This window comes from Anopheles ziemanni, chromosome 2, assembly GCF_943734765.1.
Source record: "Anopheles ziemanni chromosome 2, idAnoZiCoDA_A2_x.2, whole genome shotgun sequence".
NCBI classification, from domain to species: domain Eukaryota; kingdom Metazoa; phylum Arthropoda; class Insecta; order Diptera; family Culicidae; genus Anopheles; species Anopheles ziemanni.
The window spans coordinates 13,007,999-13,027,712 of NC_080705.1; the positions used below are offsets into that span (position 1 = coordinate 13,007,999).

At 41.8% G+C, this 19,714-nt stretch overlaps 1 protein-coding gene across 1 annotated transcript; it reads right to left on the reverse strand.

The window, feature by feature from the left end:
- Positions 1 to 10,622: 10,622 nt before the first annotated feature.
- LOC131292994 (Krueppel homolog 1-like) lies at positions 10,623 to 19,118 on the reverse strand. Its single transcript, XM_058321074.1, has 4 exons — positions 18,956 to 19,118; positions 13,235 to 14,200; positions 11,421 to 12,582; positions 10,623 to 11,337 (listed from the first exon to the last, which is right to left on the reverse strand). Exons 1-4 carry the CDS (start codon positions 19,116 to 19,118, stop codon positions 10,623 to 10,625), a joined length of 3,006 nt encoding a protein of 1,001 aa, XP_058177057.1.
- Between the last annotated feature and the right edge of the window lie 596 nt (positions 19,119 to 19,714).

The following is a 19,714-nucleotide window of genomic DNA, read 5'->3' on the forward strand; positions in this document are numbered from 1 at the left end:
TTTCTTTTATAGTTATTATATACAATATGGATTTTTTTTACTTATTGCTCTTTGTTCATTTAGTTCGGGTTGGAAAGGCTTAATGTTTTAGATAAGGAAACAAATACACAAACACTACACATGTTCACTCAATCACCACAACCTCAATGTGTAACAATTTAATGTCCCCGTTGTTCTCAAACGAAACATCAAAGAGGGGTTAGCTTTGTGAGAAGAAAACAAAAAAACTAACAAAAATCAAACAAATTGAAAAAGTGATAAACAGAACCACATTGATTAGCCCCTATTATTATTATTAACGTTATTATCATTATTTTGTTCAAGGAAAACGATTTCCAATACAATGTTTTAACTTTGCCCCAAAAACGGTTGTTTCCGTGGTTCTGGAAAATAATGATGCCGCCGTGGTTCATAGTGTACTCAACGATTTTCCTTCCCATTTTCATGTCACTCACTCGCCCACTGTTCTACTGTAGATGAAGTATTTTGTCTACATTTTTAATTGTTTACTTATGTTTTCCCTTTTGTTTGAAACCGTTTATGTTCTTTTGCTTTTTTGTTCTCATTCCATACTCAATGAACTCCACAAGAATTGTTATTGATTTTCTTCTGATACTCTTTGTGTTGTGCGTCACAGCTGGTTAGCAGTTTGAGGTCAAGGCAAACACACACACTCATTAACACATCTACACATAAACACGCAGACCAATATAAAACCAATCCGGATCATAACGATTATTATTGTGACCACTAATGTAAAATTTTCGCTATGCTATTATATATTATTATATTATTATTATTATTAATATATATTATTATCATTATTATTGCTATTCTATTACGCAGTTTACATGTTGAGGTTAGTTTTATGTTTTTGTGTTTTATTACAAGGAAGAAAATCGGGAAATATCGTGCTGCTGAGAATGCGTGGTAACTAAAAGTAATGCAACCGGGGGTCAGAAGATTGTGTAAAGAAAACCACGTAAAACATGTATAAACACAACGAGACAGAAAAGAAAACAACAGCAACTACTGCCCCATAAAATCGGCAATGCAAAAAAGGGAATCACACACCATGGGTCTGGTAAAAGAATGAATTTTCGTAGAACCGGTAGGAAAGGTGAAAAAAGAGGGGGAGAAAAAATTGAAAAACGAAAACACATCCAGCCGAAAAGATATGGTGAGAATATATCATTTGTTATAAACATTGAGTAATAAACAAAACACTAAATAAAGATTATTATTTTCTTGTTTTAGTTTTTGTTATATTATCACAATTTATGTTTTTCGTTTCAGCATATTTTCTATCTTATTATCATTATATTTTGCATGATTTTGTTTTTGACCATATTGGTTTATTTATTTTTTCTTTTTCGTTCAAGTGGCAACCATCAACAAGGCAAGAAAGAAGGATAAGAAGCATAAAGCTAGTGTAAGAAAACATCATCAACGCTACCCATAGTACACAAAAAGAAGTGCATTACTGAGGAAGGAAAGTTTTTCAACTATTTGAGGATCTGTATCTTGTACGTAACGAAGCGAAGCAGTTACTACCCTCAAATAATAATGTGTTACCTCTAGCCGGTCGCAGCTCTAAGCTAGTCCCATAGCTTAAACACAACGACACACCACTTTGATTCTTCTTGGCTTCTTTCCAAACCGCTTCGAAAACTGAAATGGAAATCCTGAAGAAGAGGAAACCGGGCAGAAAATACAAATACGTAATCAAATGATAGCAGTATAGCAAAGGTGCAAACGAATCGTGCGCTAGGTTTTGTTCCTTTAGAATAACTTCTACCAAATGCTACGCACCACTGTAGAAGTAGATGTGATCACTCTCGTAAATCGCAGGCTTCCTCTTTGGAAATGGCATCGAGGTGGAATTTCCGATGCCTTCACCTCCTCACCACGTGCCCTCCTCCATATTTGACGAGCTATATACGAGAACAAGCCGATGCGCACAACCGGAAAACTAAACTCACGAAACTGTAAAGCAAAATGTAATACAAATGTAACACACTGCCCGTTTACAAGAAGCGATTAAAACGAACCAAAAATAGTGTAAAACAACTCCCCGGCATGTGGCGAAAGTAGCGCACGCCATCGAAACAAACAGAACCAGGTAAAAGTTGAGAGATAATTTCAAATGAAACGGTAGCTGCAAACACCATAGTTAAATCAGAACGTTGAAAAAAAAATCGGATTTTTGTTTCATTTTTCTCCTATTACTATTCAAAAATTCAGCGAATTATTTTAAAACTTCTCCTTGAAAACCAATCCTAAACAAAGTAAAAAATCTAATAAGAGATACCACGACAAACCAATAACAAGTTAAAAGCTAAGCCATACAATAACGATATTAAATTACAATATACCAACAGATGTGTGGTATAAACAAAAAGGAAACAAAACTAAAAGAGGCTCACGGACATAAGAGAATTGCACGTGCATACAACAAAACAAAACCGAACAACCAAACGTACAAAGCGTGTTTGCTTCTCAGCGATTAAGCATAAATTCGCTTGTTTGATAATTTATTTAACAACCGTATGTACACAAAAACAAAATAAACGGATCGATATATCGGATCGAACCGATTCATCTTCAGCCTGTTGTTACTTCGAACCAGGTACGAACCCGGTTACGTTTCAGAATTCTAAATCTCAGCTACGCAAGATTACTTCACGATACGTCAACTGTAAACTACTGTGCGGGAAACAAGTTAAAATATGGAGAAAAAACACCATGTATGCTTAAAAAGGAAAAACAAACATACAAACAAAAAAGCGAATGGAGCAAACCGAACACACAAGCTAACGAAACTTAATGTATATTTACTCTAGTTACCAGTCGGTGTAAAAGGTGTATAATCAATGTTTCTTCTTCACCATTTGTGTAACAAACAAACAAACATACAAAAATATTGAGCAAGAGGCAGACAAATCGTATTTATCATTCCCCCACACACTACGTCGCCTAATGTCGGTCCTGTGCATAAGCTGTTGTTGTTATACTTACGTACCGTATTACCTGACCCGAGAGCCGATAGTACTTTCCCGGATCAGCAAGATTAAATCCAACGTTACAGGTCTGTTTTGTCTCTATTGAGTTCCTTTGTTAGCGTTTTCTTTCCTACACGAAGGGAAAGGTTTTTTCTCGCACCTCCAAATCATTACCAACTTACCGTATTTAATACAATACCGACTGCAGAGCATTTAAAGCCTAAGGCTGTGGCATTTCTTCTCGTTGTTTCGCGTTTATATTTGGCAAACGAAAAGATTGCCTTCTTAAAACATTTGTTTTCTTTCGCATTTTAGAAAATCATTTGTTTCTTTCCTTGTTTGTTAATTTGCGAAAAAGGAAACACCTCCAGGGCATATATCATAAATCCGGTAGGTTAGAACGAATGTCTCATCGAAAACTTGAAAATCAAATCATTTGGACTGAAACAGTAGAAATTTGCTTTGGCAAAAACGATTGAACAACACATCCCGAAATGTGGATGATAACAGACGAACAAAACTCCCACGTGAGAAAATGATCTTAGATCTTGCTCTCCTCTCATTGTGTTTTTTTTCTTTTACGGACTTTTTATGCCTGCTTTCGGAACCCGAATCGAAAACCGATCAGAGACTGGTAAGCACACAACAAAAGACTCCAAAGTGTACGATTTTAAGCAAACGGAACCCACGGTTTTCGGGCGGATTCGGATGAGGGCGAGTGACTGAGCAGAAAAACAACAAACAAAAAACCAGAAAACGAATCAAGTGCAATTCACGGCATGATGCAAGGGACGCATGCATTTGTAGGGCAAATTCGATGGATAAAATCGTAGAAAAAATGTTATTGGGATAAGACAAGCGAACAAACAGAAAACAAATTTAGCACAACAACAAATAAAAACAAAGGTGTCATATGAAGACAGCACACCAGACTGAAGGTGGAAAGGCGAGTGGAAAGTGAAAATTTTTCTGGGGAAGAACATTGCAAACCAACGTTTTGTTTTTTTCATATTTTGCGAATCGTATTGAGCGATGAGGGTGAGAAGAAACAAGAAATGGATCGGAAAAAGGGGTATATGTTAGGCGATAACTATATAGTCAAAATTTATGTCACGAGCTGTATGGGTGTGTGGTGTCTTGTATGTCTTTTACGTTACGTAACACGGCACCGTTAACTTCGGGACAGTAATGTTAATGTAAATAGCAAGTAAAAACTAAGCGAAGAAAGAAAGCTAAGAGCTAATTGGAAGTAAAAACAAGGGTAGTTTAAAACACACACTGACACATACACACACACACGCTTTAGAGAACGGCTCGGGAGATGTTGGGCTCGCCAAAACACCGGACACTGTTTGATATCGGTCGGGGATTTGGGATGCCCATTTCGGATAAAATGAGAAAAAACACAATTTTAGCCTAAGCAAACGCAACCATTGTATACGAGAAAAAAAGAAAACAACACACGATCGAAATGTCCCTGAGGCGAGGAGAAGATAGCAAGCACACGGACATTAATTATTTCCCTTCAAGAATGAAGATTGTTTTGTTTCGCAAAGTGTGCGATCTTACATGTTTGGTTTCCCCCCGCCGGGAAAGCCGGAAAGAAGCGGTGCTTCAGTCTTTTATGATTGTTATTCGATTGATTTCGCTAACTACCCACGCGACCGTACAAATAAAAACTGACAAAGAGGGGACAAACATTCACCAAAAACGGGCATTGGATCCTTTCACCACAAACATGATGTTAGTAATAAAATTATATTTAAAACAAAACAACAACAAAAAAAACACCCCACATTGTCGTCAACTGCAAAATCAGACAAAAAAAACTGTAAACGAAAACCTTAAACTCATATACAAGACGAACGCGCGTCATCGAGATTGGAAAATAAAGGAAATTTAGCGTAGGAGCAAGTGATGTTGTGATAAGCAACGGTGGACATTAAAGGGTAGATGAGTGGCGATGCAAGACGGGGAAAAAATCAACATGCAGTGGCGTAAAATTGATGCTGTGTATTATATTATAAATATACATATATATATTCTATATATATTGATATATATATATTACTATATACACCGTATTGATACATTTATTCTAAAATAGAGTGCGCAGCCACAAAACGGCCGTTTGCAAAACGACAACTGCAGATTGCAGTAGGCGAGTAGTAACCAAAACCAACAAAGGAACAAACAAAGTAACCAACAAAATTGCAACCGTGTAAAAGAACACGGTAACCGCGTAGAAAAAAACTTTAACGGTGATCGAAAATATTGTAACAGATGAAACGAAAGGGAGAAACCAACTGAACGTTGTAACATGGGACAAGAAAATGAATGGTGATAAGAAGCGGAAGGAAACCAAGTTTAAAAGACACATACGAAACGACAAACACACAAATGAACACAGATTTAACTAGTGACAACCTGTAACTAGCTTTGACCCCCCCCCCCCCCCCCAACCCCCCCAAAACAGTCGAAAATGTATATAAATTCTACATATATACTGATATATAAAAGTAAAAATATATATATATTTCATTCGAAGACTCACCAAATAAAGGTAAACTGAAGTTGAATCATTGTCAAATTATTCTGTTTTGGGATAATATTTTGTTTGTATAAATCGAAAGAAAATCTGTGGGAACTGTTTAAATATTGTGCGTTGTGTTGATATACCTTTTTCATACTTAAAAAAATGAATACATAAAAACAGAAAGAAAATCTATGGATTTATTGTGGGTACACTTTTCTGAAGTTTAATTAAATTGAAAGAAAATCTGTGGGAACTGTTTAATTATTGTGCTTTGAGTTGATATACCTGTTTCATACTTAAATTTATGTATTCATTTTTATCAATAGAATGAAAATCTATGAATTTATTGTGGGTAGACTTTTCGGAAGTTTAATTACATAATTTTTATATCACGATATAATTGTTAGATCACAATTCTTCATTCATTGCAATTCGGTCGACTTGCTCGGCAAAACGTGCCAGACAAAATGTGTGTTTGGTTCGAAAATCTCTGTCATGCTGCAACAGGAGAGCATGACATACCAGGAGGAAGCTCCACGGACGCTCGATCACCGACGCCAAAAATCGGATACGAAAAATGAGACTCGGTTCAAAAATCCGACCTGCACAAGTAACAGGAGCGAAGATCGTGCAGGAGGACACCACAACTGGTATTGCGAGAAAGAGAGAGTAGCAGCATCCGAGAGAGACAGCATCTCCCCAGTGAGAGTGGTGAGATCACCCGATGAGATGCGAAAGCGAGACGACAACAAGTGTTTGGCGATCCGATCGAGCCGCGTGTTTATACTTTCCGAGTTGAGAAATTCACCACAATAACAGAACGGTGCGATTTTCAAACCAACCGTTAGCGTCCTTGAATTTCTCGGTTTTGATTATTTTTCTTTCAAACAATTCAATCATTTAAATTGTATTTAAACCCCTGTATTTAAAAACCGAACACACAAAAGTTATTTTGCACTTTTAAAATGTTCCAAATGGCGTTGATTTTATTTTGCTGTTAATTCTAGGTCATGAGAAGTTTTCGAAAGTACACGGATGAGAAGGGAAAACAAAAATAAAAGCATCATCATACTTTTCTTTAAGCAAACCTTCAACCAGAAGGTTTTTCTTCCTTGTTTAATGCGCTTTTGTCGAAATTAACTTCTATCCTCCTTTGTTTATTTTCGTTTGGCGGCTTAGGCTAAAACAGCCTATTGCGTTCGTTAAGTCCATTTCGTTTCCCTACTGCCTGACACCATTGCTTTTCATACGGTTTTGTCCCTTCGTTTCGTTTATGTTTCATTGGTTTTTGCTCGACTAACATTCTACCTTCTCCCTAGTCTTTCTTTTGATTCCAGCGATTGTGCCACCCAATTTCGATTTTATTTAACGCACGATAAATAGTTTTAGCAAACGTCACGTCTAGTTCTATACTTTTAGTGAACTTATAAGCACTTAACAATACAGCAAAAAGCAGAGAAATAGTTTTTTCGCTATCGACCCTCCGTTTCGAGGACAATCTCTAGTGTGAGGTTATTGTTCCGAGAGGCTGAGGAGGCCAGGGCCATTCGTAACGGCTCGTCTTTACTGACCGTTAGAACTTATTTCTTCTACTTTCTCATAACAACTTGATGCATTTAAACGAGGACAAACAAGAAGTGATCCGAATAAGGCAGGAACAACTTTTAATAAACGAAACAAAAACGCAATACACTGATGCATTATTATGATTTTGCAAATAAAAAAATGCAATTTATTTGGAACCGTTTAAGGAACTGAAGACTACACTATCGAATCCATATGATCGCGTTTATGATGTAATGTTAATTCGTTTGCATTCTATAATAAGGTACAGGAGATTTTAACGCAACAGTTGGTGGTGTTAAACGGTGAGTTAAACGCATAATTGGGTAAACAACAGAGGAGTATGCAAGGTTTGGTTTCTGAGTTTTCTTTTTTTTTTTTGTATAAAACAGAAACGCTACGATAAAGGGAGAGAGGCTCGCTTCAGGAAGCTTAGCGAAACACTATAGATTAATTACGATAACCGATACAATAATTACGATAACCAATCAAATGAATTCCCCAGGATTGAACCGCGGCAACATAAAACATAGTCGAGTCCTTCGCGCGAAAATCTGTTTCCATAGCGACTCAGTAAGCGAGAACTATAACAAAACAGCTATTTACATGAATGCGTTGGTGATGATCAGCACACGATGTTTTTTCATTACTATTTCTCTCTTTTTTGTCTTTCTCTGTTTTCTTTTTCGCCACCATGTTGGTTCACTGCTTCTTCATTAGTTTCTATGTAATTTATGCATATGTTAAGTTTTGCTCATTTGATACTCTCTGGATAGCACTGGATTTGTGGTGGTAAGTTTTACATCTCTTCCTTAGTAAGCCATGATACATGGACTCGGGTTGCCATGGCACATGGAAACACCGTTTCCCGGTTTCCGCCCACACAAAATGTTTGCCAAAGAAGTCTTCAAAATCGAGGTATTAGTTGTTGTTTAGAGAACGCTTTGCAATGTGTGATCGTTCTTACAAAATTATGTCATTTATAACCTTTCAAATCAAACGCTTTCCTCCAGTTTTTGTTTTTTCTTTGTTTTCGATACAAAAAAAAAGATAGTTCAATGAAGAAGTGTTTATGTTGCCATGTGATGAGACACGTGTGACGAAAAGAGATGGCTTTGATTTTTTTATCCATTTTCTTGTTACCACCCTCGCCGGTGCGCGTGTGGGCGGCAGCTCCTCTGGTTCCTTCTAGGAGATTGGTTTTTTCTTTAAATTGGCAAGGCAGAAGGCGGCCTTACGAAGGCTCTTACCTTACCGAGCGCATCCCGCTTTTCCCGCTTAACCTGAGTTTGTTAACATCTTCAGCCGCCAGCCTCTCTCACTCTCTCTCTCTCTCTCCCTCAGTCCCGCATAACCTAACCAAACTTTTTTCCTCACTTTCCTCTCCTCACACGCACACTCACTAACTACTAAAGCCTAACACGTGATATAATACGCGCGCGGTACGACGGCGATGACGACGAAGATTTATAATTTAGCATGGATTTGGGGGGGGTGCGCACTATTAATAAGGGTTATACCATATGAGGGATCCCAAAGGCCCTTCTTACATGTGTCGAAATAAATGCAATCAAACAGCCTTTTCCGTCTGGCCATAGAGCTTGTGAGGGGAGGGGGGGGTTAATTAATTTACTAATCCTTAAACATTACGGGGCTTTCCACGATTCGGTCGCTTTTGTTCAGGCTTTAAGTTTCCTTCGTTTGACTTTCATTTACCCTTTTCCCACCATTTCCACCGCTTTTCTAACACTAAGCTGTTTGTTTTTTGTTTTCTTTTCCGTTAATTTTCATAATTTTTCTTCTCGCTTCCATGTGCCACTCCTTTTTAAAGTATCAATTCTTACGTGGTAAATATTAAACGGCATATTTTTTATTCCATTTCTCGTTCTATTTTAATTTTGGGAAATCATCCAGTCTATTCTGTTCACTTTCTTTTTTCTTTTTATTTCTTACGTCCACACCTTCCAACTCCGCCCACCGTTAGCACCGCTCTAAAACTCACCGCTCTGTCCAACCGAAACCCCCCAATAAACACTAATCGGAGCTCCCTACTATAACTACGTTCTAGTCTTTTTGTCTTGCGTCTCAGAAATGGCCACCGGTTTTGAAGCGAATACGTGTACATACATAAAGATGCTGCTTATATGCTTACCCATTAGAATATGCTTACCGTTTGTGTATATGTGGATTTTGTTTTTCATGTATATATAAGGTATATTTATCTAACTCCACACAGTGTGCTCAGTTTTACTTCCCGGAAGCGGGGTTGTGTGTTTGTCGGCTATTTGATCCCCCCCGCAATTGAATTCTTCACACACCGCCTAACCTTAAACTGACAAGATAAAAAAACAAAACAAAACGCCCCCCTTCCTAAACCCAACCGACTCAACTGTCTTTCATTCTCTCTCTATCTCTCTCACTCGCTTCACCTCCTTCCTTCTAGCATAACAATTCCCAGAGCTGTCCATGCAAAATGTCCGTTAAATGGTGTTTCTCCTTTGCCTGTTTGGTTAATTCCTACACTTCTCGAAATGTTTTGACAATTATTAACAGTCTTAAATGATTCCATTGCTGGATCGGTTTTCCTTCCCTTTAAATTTCACCTGGCTCCGCAGCTAAGCTTTATTATTAAAGGGCACGGTAAACGAAGCGTAATCGCTGGTCTCTCGTGTATCGTCGATATTCTGGCCAAGCGCTCATCATCTGTGCTTTGTTTATGTTTTGCAAATTGATAAATATTACAACATTTCTTGAAGCTATGGCTATTACTTTGTTGTGTATTGTTGAACCTAAAAAAACTACGCTAAATAATAACAGAATATCGATAAATAATCGCGGTCGAATGAACTATTGATTCGTTTGTTTACATTCTGACAAGATCCAAAATTCTTTTTGACAGATTAAGCAGCGGAATTACATGATTACGCTAGCGATTACGCTTCGTTTCTCGTATCCTTTGCGGTTCACTGTCATCTCTCCCTTCCACCGTGTCCGACTTTCTATTCTTTTAAAGCCACCATAGACTTATAATATCCTAAATCTGACTCAAAAGCTTAAGGGGCGAACGACTAACGAACGAGAATGATTGATTCACTTTCAGAGTGAATGATAAGAGGGAACGGAAAGAAGCAATTATTACGGGAGGGGGAGGAAAGAAAGAAGGCAAAACTCTATTCTTTTCCCAGGCTCTCCTAGGTTTGCCTACCCCAGACAGTCTTACTCTTGTGTGTGAGTGTATATGTGTGTTTGTTGATGCATAAGTGTAAAATGTCGATCTAAAGTTACATGAGTGTAAAATAGGGGTTTAATTTTATTTAAATTTTCTCTCGTTACCTCTCTCTCTCCCTCTCTTTCTAGTAGTAAAATGGAAAGTGAAAAAATAAAATAATATTTTAAAACAAGTTGCTCATAAATAACATATCACTACATCCCCACTACGAGCGGGATGATGGTACTGGCTGGCTAGTTATTAGTTGGGTTCTGGGAAAAGGTAGAAACGGTTGCATTGGATCCCTTAAACTCTACGATGACTTGTTCGCGTACTGGATAACGGAGCTCATCCGAATGACGGAGGCCTGAGGTGGTACTGGTTGTTGTTGTTGTTGTTGTTGTTGATGCAGTGGTGGCGGAGAAGGATACTGACGATGATCCCGCTCATTAGCGTGACTAGCGACGATTGTTCCACCGTCACGGCCACCACCAGCAACGAAACTTTCCGATTTAACCGCAAAGTTCGGTTGCTGCTGTTCCTGTTGATGATGATGATGATGATGGTAGTGTTGTTGGGTTAAACGATAGTTTGATTCCGACTCATGCCGCTGATTGTGGAATAGTTGCTGCTGTTGCTGCTGCTCGAACCGTCCGCTTTCGGCAAGTAGTGATGGTTGATTAAGGGAGTCGTATTGTTTCGCCGGTTGTCGATGTTCCTGCTGGTGCTGCTGCTGCTGCTGCTGCTGCTCCTGCTGTTGGCCATTGTTTCCGGCAAAGGAGGGAGCCATCATCTTCGGTGCCGAATGCGGTGGCAGTTGTTGAGGCTGCTGCTGTTGGCTATCCTTGAAGTAAAGCTTTCGCTTGCGCGGTGGCAGCGTGTTGTTGTCCCGATCGGCCATTAATACTGAATCGGATTCGGGTGAGGAGGAACGATCGGGCGACTCGGGCGAGGAACGGGGTGGCGTTAGCAGATTTTCCGTACCGGCGATCGCCGCCTCCACCTGCCGCACCAGATCACTGGATGATCTGTGGAAAAGAGATGATATAAAAATAATCATTCTGGTTGAGAGAACAACATTCGATTCACTAAAGTGCTTTTGATTACTTACCGGAACTCTGTCACTTGCGAGGCGGGGGCAAAGTATCCGTGATGTTTCATGATGGATAGCGGTTCGTAGATGTACTGGGTCGGAGGATTGGAGCTGGCACCGCCATTCCTATTTACATTGACTGGTTCCATTAAACCGGCAGAAGAGATCATGGTAGACGTGGACGAGGATGATGATGGCGGACCCGCCGCAGTCATTACCGTGGCCGACGACGACAACGACGATGATGATGATGACGAGGAAGTAGAGGAAGGTGGTGAAGATGATGGCCCGATCACCGGAATCGAGGGTGGTGGGGTGATCCGCGTGATGGATAGCGAAGAAGCCGACGTCCGCACAAGACACGGAGATATCGATCGTTTCACCTCCGCCGGGCGGCAGTCGACGATTCCATTCTCGGCCGCAGCCGCAATCGAAGCCGCAGCAAGGAGAGCCGGATCTACGCCACCTCCTCCTCCTCCCCCTCCTGTTGGTACCCCGATGTAGGGTGGTGTGGTACGCCTTTCGTACTCATTGATTCCGATGTACTCGTCCTCCTCCTCACCATCGTCGTCATCGTCGTCCTCCGCTTCGTTCTCGACGACCGCGTTATTCCGACGCGCCCCTCTGGCGGCGGCTGCGACGGACGGATGGGCAAACTTCATACCCGCAAAGTGTCGCCCACCCAGCGCCACCCGTTCCCGCTCGTCCCCGGACGCACTTTCCGCGCCCTCGAGGTTACTCTGGCTTGAGGAGTACTCGAAGGCGCTGCTGCTGTTACTATTACTACCACTACCCTCGATGCTGCCCGCCACCGAACCGGGCTCGATGACGACCGCACTCGGAACCGACGGCGTTGCGGTTTCGTCCTCCTTCCCGCCCCCGCCACCCGCCGCCTCAGTCTCATCCTCGTCCGGCAGCTCGTTCGCATGGCCCTTGATGTGCGCCTCCATCTCCTTCTTGCTCTTGAACGTCTCGTCGCAGATCGTGCACTTGTAGCACTTGGCCCCATAGTGCTGCACCCGGTGCAGCTTCAGCACGTGGTTGTAGCCGAAGTCCCGGAAGCAGATATCACAATGGTACGGCTTCTCGCCCGTGTGTGTCCGCGAGTGCACCTTCAGTTGCTTGCTGCAGGTGAACCCCTTGCCGCAGCCCTCCACTGGGCACTTGTACGGTTTTTCACCTGTTCGGGGAGGAAATGGACGAGACGGTGGGAACAGAAAAAACCGTTATTATTAATTATTTCTTCCGTTTGCGAGAAGAGATCACATTTCCGGCAGCATCCCCCCCCCCCATAGATTTCTCATTTTCCACAAAACACCAGGCGTCTCCATTTCGAGGCGAAACTACTCGAAAACAACCAGGCGCCTCCTTTCTATTAACGAACGCTATGAAACTGCTGCAAACTATTATCAGTGGTTTCAAACTATCACCAAACATATCTTGATAAACCTTTGTTATTAAGTTCAACAACGAAAAACAAAAATCTTGATACGTAACCGCGACAAACCTCATCAATGCTCGTTAGAGCAGCTGTGATGGGATTTAAAATAGCTAATAATGAAGTGCATAATGCATTAGAGTTATCATAAAAAATGATAAAAAGATAAATTTATCCTAAACAGCTTAGGTAATATATTCATTTTCCTAGAGGGTCAAAATAAAAGTATTTTATTCCGATAAACAACTCTAGTTCTGGAACAGTTCTGATTGCAACTCGAATCGTTGTTCTAACCAAAATAATTTAACATACAATATTTTAAAAGATCCTTTTGCTTCATTTAAACGTTTACAGTTGTTTCTTCCCTCATCCTGTTGATTTTCGACACACTTACCGGTATGGGTGCGCATGTGGATCACCAGCTGGCCGGACTGGATGAACGTTTTGCCGCAGACGTTGCACTTGTGCGGACGCTCGCCGGTGTGGATGCGCATGTGCCGGTGCAGCTTGCCGCTGTGCTCGAACGCCCGCCCGCAGATGTCGCACTTGTACGGCCGCTCCTTGGTGTGGATCCGCCGGTGCACCTGCAGGTTCTCCTTCACGCTGAACATCTTGTGGCAGAACTCGCACTCGAACGGTCGCTCGCCGGTGTGCGTGCGATAGTGGCGCACCAGCCGTGCCGGCACGGCGAACGTCTTCTTGCACACGTCGCACTGATACGGATCGGGCTGCTGTCCTTGCGCTTGCTGCTGCTGCTGCTGCTGCTGGCCACCGGCTGTCAGGGTCGTTAGGGTCGCAGCATCCACTACCGCTCCTTTACCACCACCACCACCACCTTTCTCATTCGCCGATACCAGCTGCTGCTTGGCGTGAGATTTCATGTGGCTCGTGTGGGCACTTTTGCTGCCGAAGCTGATGTTGCACTGCTCGCAGCGAAACTTCGACCCGGCGGCCGGTGTCGAGGTGGTGCCTCCATGTGGGGAAGACACCGGCGCCGAGTATCCGCCAGGGTTTGGTTGTCCCTGCGACGCAGGTGGACTCAGCACGATCGTTAACTGCCCGTTAGGGGAGCCTCCACCTCCTGCGACATGGCCTGCTGGTCCTCCCTGCGGATTGCTTTGGATCGTCAGCCCATTGCTTAGGTTGATCGTGTGGGGCGGCGGCTGCTGGTAGCCATTCCGATGTTGCAACTGTTGATGGGCCGTTGGTGGATAGTGATCGGAGCCGTTCGACTCGCCGTAGCTCAGTTGGTGCTGCTGCTGGTGCTGCGGTGAGCCATCCGGACCGGAACCGGATTGTTGTTGCTGCTGCTGTGACATTAGCAACGGAAGGCCAGAGTAGTACACCATCTTGCACAGATCTAAGAAGAAAAGAAAAATTAAAAGGATAAACAATAAAATAAAATCGAAATTGATTAACCATTTTTGAATTTCATTTTATACCAACCAATGGCCAGTTAAATTTATAAACATATCTTCGAATAATACATTACTCCAACTCAGCCCATTTTTCCCTTTCTTGTGTTTTTTTTTTCATTGGCGTTTAATCTCATTTAATTTTATTACGCGATATCGTTATTGATTACGTGGAAACCAGAACACGGGATTAATGCGTTAGAAAAAAAGCGCAATACTCTAAAAAAAAAAAATCCTCCGTAAAAAAAAATGATAATATATCAGTTACAAAACTTGATAATTTTTTCAAACACAATCAGTTTTACTTTCATTAATCAAACATAAAAGAACAGCACAACATCCGCCGCGCTCTGCCCTTCTGCACTGAACCGCACATTAATCAATCCTTGGCTTGCGCGGTACGATAACCTTTACCTCTCCGCCCGTGCCACATGGCAAGGGTACCTTTCTCCCTTCCCTTCCCTTTTGGATGGATGTGTTACATTGCAAAAAAAAGTAATTTTCAAACCTCAAACCAGCAATGCTGCACACAATGACTTCACACGACCGGGGTCTCCGGGTTCTCTTCCTTTATCATGTGTGTTTTGTAAATAAAAAAAAGATAACCAAATCAATTAAGAAGCAGTTCGCGCATTCTAATTTAAAGTTAGCCAAAAAAAACAAACCATCAACCATCCGTGCAATCAATGCGTTGTTTCAGAAATTCACGCACACAAAAAGAACAAAATGACGCAACCGGGGAGAATAAACCATTATACGGTAGTAGTCCTTGTTATCGAAGTGCGGCAACAAAAACGAACAGGAAAATTAAAATGACCCGGCATCATAAATAATCCTGATCGACATGGTGAAGCATAACAACAGCTAGTAGAACCACATGCTGGAAGTGGCGATTACCGCGCAATGCGATGCTCCGAGAGCGTGGCCATGGTCGGTGGGGTTCTGGTCCGTCCTACAACACTCACGATGGTTCGGTTTCGAATTTTCGCTTTCGCGCAAATCGCAAGCCACCCCGGATAGGTCGTTCCGCTCGCGCGCCTACCACTTAAGAAAGCACCGTAAAAACCGCACCCTCCCCCATCGTCGCCACCACCATACCACCCTCTGCTGAGTGGGGAGGACGAATGAGTGAGACTCCTCCCTGGGGCATGGTCGTCCCCGGCAGACTCTTCCTTCCTCGTTCGTTGTGGTGAAACCCCCCTCGTCTGCAGCTGCTGATAGTCATGCATCGTTGGCGGCACGTGTACCCCCCTCCCGATCACCTTCTCTCCCTCTTCCTTTTTCCTACCACCAGCACCACAGCCCAACAAGCAGCAATCCGATCGTCGTCCGATCCTCGGTCGGAGTGCGAAACGAGATGCTTATTTCGGCAATTTTCTAGTGCCGCTTCAAGGATTTGATGATTGCTTGGCAAACTTTGTTTTTTTATTAATCATTCGATCCCGATTCGTGCGCTTGTGGCATCTTCCTTCCTGTGCCTCCGACAATATTCCGACATTGAAGGTCACCGCATGCACATCATTAAACGATGGGAGATTTTGCCATTTCGAACAGATCCTGCTCGTCGGCCAAGTGGCGATGATAACCACGCGCGAAGGCAACCGAATCAACACCTCCGGGTCCTCCCTCTTGCGATGTCTTTTTAATTGCGTGGTCACACTTCGCGAGAACCGGGATCGTCGGATCTGCTCGCGATTCGATCGATCGACCTCGTGCAACATTCTCCCCCACCCCAACGCACACAGTTCGGGACACTTCGCGTGCGCCGAGACAAGAAATCCGAATCCGCTGATCGCGAACGCGCGCCGCGCGCACGACGACGATGATCTGCGAGCTATTGGCGGCCCCGAGCGATCATGTCAATTGTTTGGGGCCCTTTTCTCGCCGAAGGAACGGCTGGCATAATCGAACTTTTAATCATGATTTGATGGCACGTTTGACAACCCGCTTGACACCTGGTTAAAAACATTCCTCGCTCGGTTCAAACCACAGGGGGGGGAGGAAGTTGTTTTGATGCAGAGCTTGCCAGAGGGGGCCCAAACATATTTCAGGGTCCTGCACAGTTCGAGTTACTTTTTTAATTATTGGGATATATTCGTTGACCGTGTAAACAAGAAGTGCGTAAGTATTACCATATAAATTTATTTCTTTGCTAATGTGGCTCATTTCTGCATGTTTAAAATTTTGCTGAACCATTTCGTCGAACAAGTCTTGACGAAACTTAAAAGAACAAAAAAATCTTTTTCTAAATCGCTAGATAAACCTGTGGAAGAAAAACATTTTACAGTTTGCAAAAAAACAAACAGCCAAATTAAATTCATAACTTTTAAATTTCGAATGATTCAGAAACAAAGTTGTATCGAAACACTGTAAATATAAAATTACAACCAAGTCCGTTACGAATATCTGGTAAGATCTCCAGAAGAAAATATGGAAATCGTAGAAATGCTTAAGAGAAAAATAAATTGTTAATATTGCAAACAATTGAAACAAGAAATAAGATCTGCAACATTTTCGATGCCTTTTTCGAAATGTGGCCTTATTGTGAGACAATATTTCTGCAATATCGTTTTTAATCTTGGCAAGACAATATCAACATTTCTCTTTCACTCTTACCAGGCGTAATGACCGTCTTCAGTCATACCTGCCCCATTAGGGTCTTACTAGACTTAGACACTCGGCGCTCGTGGGTCAATTTTATAACTTCCGATATGTAGATTTATGTTCGTTAATTATTTCGCACAAATCAATGCGAAAAACTTTAATTTACGAAGAATTTTTAATCGCGTTCAAAACAGTCCATTATTACACTCTTCTCGTATCTAAACCACATCCGTCTTGTTTTTGCAGGTATTTTTCATGTAACAAAAAATAAAAATACGACCTGTGAATCTTTTCCGTACAAGAAAACATATCATGTTCATTGAGGTGGAAAAAAATCAGCACAGGTTAGATAAAATCAGTTATCTTGATTTGACCCGCGAGCGGCACGTTTCCGTTTTAACTTTGATAAAAAATATTTTACAGTTCAGCTTAGGAAAAACGTACACCAAATTATTGATATTATCTACTAAAAGTCGACACCCAACATGGTCCCGGGGTCCATTGTACGGGTTTTTTTTTTTGTATTTAATGCGTTTCCACGCTCAATAGATCTCCTATATAGATAATGTTTTATCGGGTTTTTTTTCTTCCTCCCTTGCGTGCTTCAGTTTGATACCCCAGAGATAGGCTCCATCTATGGCCTTAGCGACACATGATCTGTATCTTTTGGGACAAAATGATCCAGCAGCCCAACCTACGACCTACGGAATAAACCGCCGCCGCCCCGGGGTTTTGCTTTTAGACGGCGAACCGTCAAAATCATGCACCTGACGCTGATGTTTGTACATTGAATCATGTTACTATGTCGTCGCCAAAACTGATAGACGGCGAATTACCAAATTGGCTATGCTCTGCGAGCCAAATGGCGACCGACTCCGGAGGAGACTTAGAGTCGAACAACACACACTTTTTGATTATCCTTGGAGGCCCCGCGCGCGTTAGCAGTGAAATCTAATACAGTGGAAAGATAAAAATCAGCCTTTCGCCCCGTTTTAACCGAGCCGAGGTGGACCATCGTCATGTCATGGTTCGGCAAACGCTGCTATAACACCGGAGTAATTTGACACCCAACTACAATTGGTGGAACATATATCCGTGTCAAACCCGGACGGACGGACGGACGGACGTCGCACGGGGTTGTTTGATTTTTGTTTACTAACCCCGCGCGCCAGGTGTTGAAAAGCTTAGTCCCCTTGGCTCGGCTGCTTAAATTACGGGTATACCTTGAGCGCTAAAATTCCCTTTCCTCGCCAAAGCGACCGCACCGAACCTGCGCTAATGTTATACAATAAACTGAACGATATATTTTCCTTTTAAAAATCAATTAAATTTTCAATATTGAATTAAGATCAGGGTTACGTGCTGTTTATGGAGAGCAAATAATGAGAATGGCTATTCGTTAATCGTTGAAGGACTTTGTAGAGCAACATCGACAAGGTTTAATGAAAATTCGTAACACCTGAGAAAAAATTGTATTAAAAAATCATATAAAACAATTCTTCGAAATTCTTTGAACCAGATAAATCAAATGGTATGATTTTACCCAGAGTACAAAAAAGACGTTATAAAACAATAACTGTGCAACAACAAAATAGAAGGAAAAAAGTCGTGGAATGAAACAATGCATTTTGGGTATCATTTGAACATTGATTCCTTAAACTCTGCAATAACCTTGCCTTGAACATTTGCGAGTAGTAAATATGGTAAAAGAAGGTGTGTATAAAATTTTCTCCAATTGTTTAAATGGTTCTTGCAAAAAAAAGGTTTCACTGCATGTAGTCATTCCAATTACTACATTTCATCACTACAATATCATTTCATTACTACAAAGTCATTTCAATACTACAAAGCACATGTTTGATTTATTTTTTTTTTTAATTAGTTTTTCCTGGTTAGTTTTTGTAAGTTCCAAAAAATGCCTTTCGAAATAGTTGAAAACGATCACATGGTACTTTGAAAAAAGCGAGGTATTTTGTATAAAATTCGCGCGATCATGTATCATGCATTTCCAAACCAAATTGCATCATCGTTCCCGTTCATTATTTCGACCTCCCCAAAAAAAAACCAAAATCCTCAGCCCCACCCCTGAGCGTTACCTTCCGTCGGGACCTCCTTAATTTCCGTCCCCGACTTGGAGAGAATGGTCTTAATCCAGTCCTGCTGCGCCCAGAGATCGGGCACATTTTCCACCAGGTTGGCGGCTGCGGCGGCCGCTGCAGCCACGGCAGCTTTCGTCGTTGCGTCCGTACCTTTCTTCATTCTGTGATTCACTTTTATTAAATAATGCACTCCTTTTTCTCGCCTCCGCAACCATGAACCCAGGGATTCGTATTGGCGCAACAGAACTAATGTTGGATCACCCACTTGTGCCGCCGTTTCACCTTTCCCAAAAAGGGGCAATGGTTAGAGCAGCCTTGCGGACACTTGCTTTACAAGTAAGTTTCGTGGCACTTGCTTCAGACTTTATCAAACATTTCGTAACGCACCGATTTGCAGGCGAAATGGACACTGCAGGAAACAAGGTTTACTTTCACCAGCAAATTCTTTTTCAACGTTGGTTCAATTAATTTTAATAACTACACTAAACTTTCGTGCTCTATTAACACATCGACCAGAATGCACTTTTTTCAATTTTCTCCACGCACAGACGGATTTTCTTTTCATCGGATTCCTCCACATCCAACTGGCTAAGTGTTGCCTAACGCTCGCTGTAAATCTTCAACAAAGTTTTCCCAACAAAATCAGCATCAATTGTGTCTCGCTGTACTTAAAAATTGAATCACCACCGCAATCCATTGCCGGAATGACTTTTTCCGTGTTTCAGGGTTCGTATCTTTTACCGGATTGAAGTTTTC

Coding starts and splice junctions, on each gene's coding strand:
- LOC131292994 (XM_058321074.1), bottom strand. CDS start 19,118: ATGAAGAAAGGTACGGACGCAACGACGAAAGCTGCCGTGGCTGCAGCG. Junction 12,583..13,234: donor CCACATGCGCACCCATACCG/GTAAGTGTGTCG, acceptor CTCCCCGAACAG/GTGAAAAACCGTACAAGTGC. Junction 11,338..11,420: donor TCGCAAGTGACAGAGTTCCG/GTAAGTAATCAA, acceptor TCTTTTCCACAG/ATCATCCAGTGATCTGGTGC.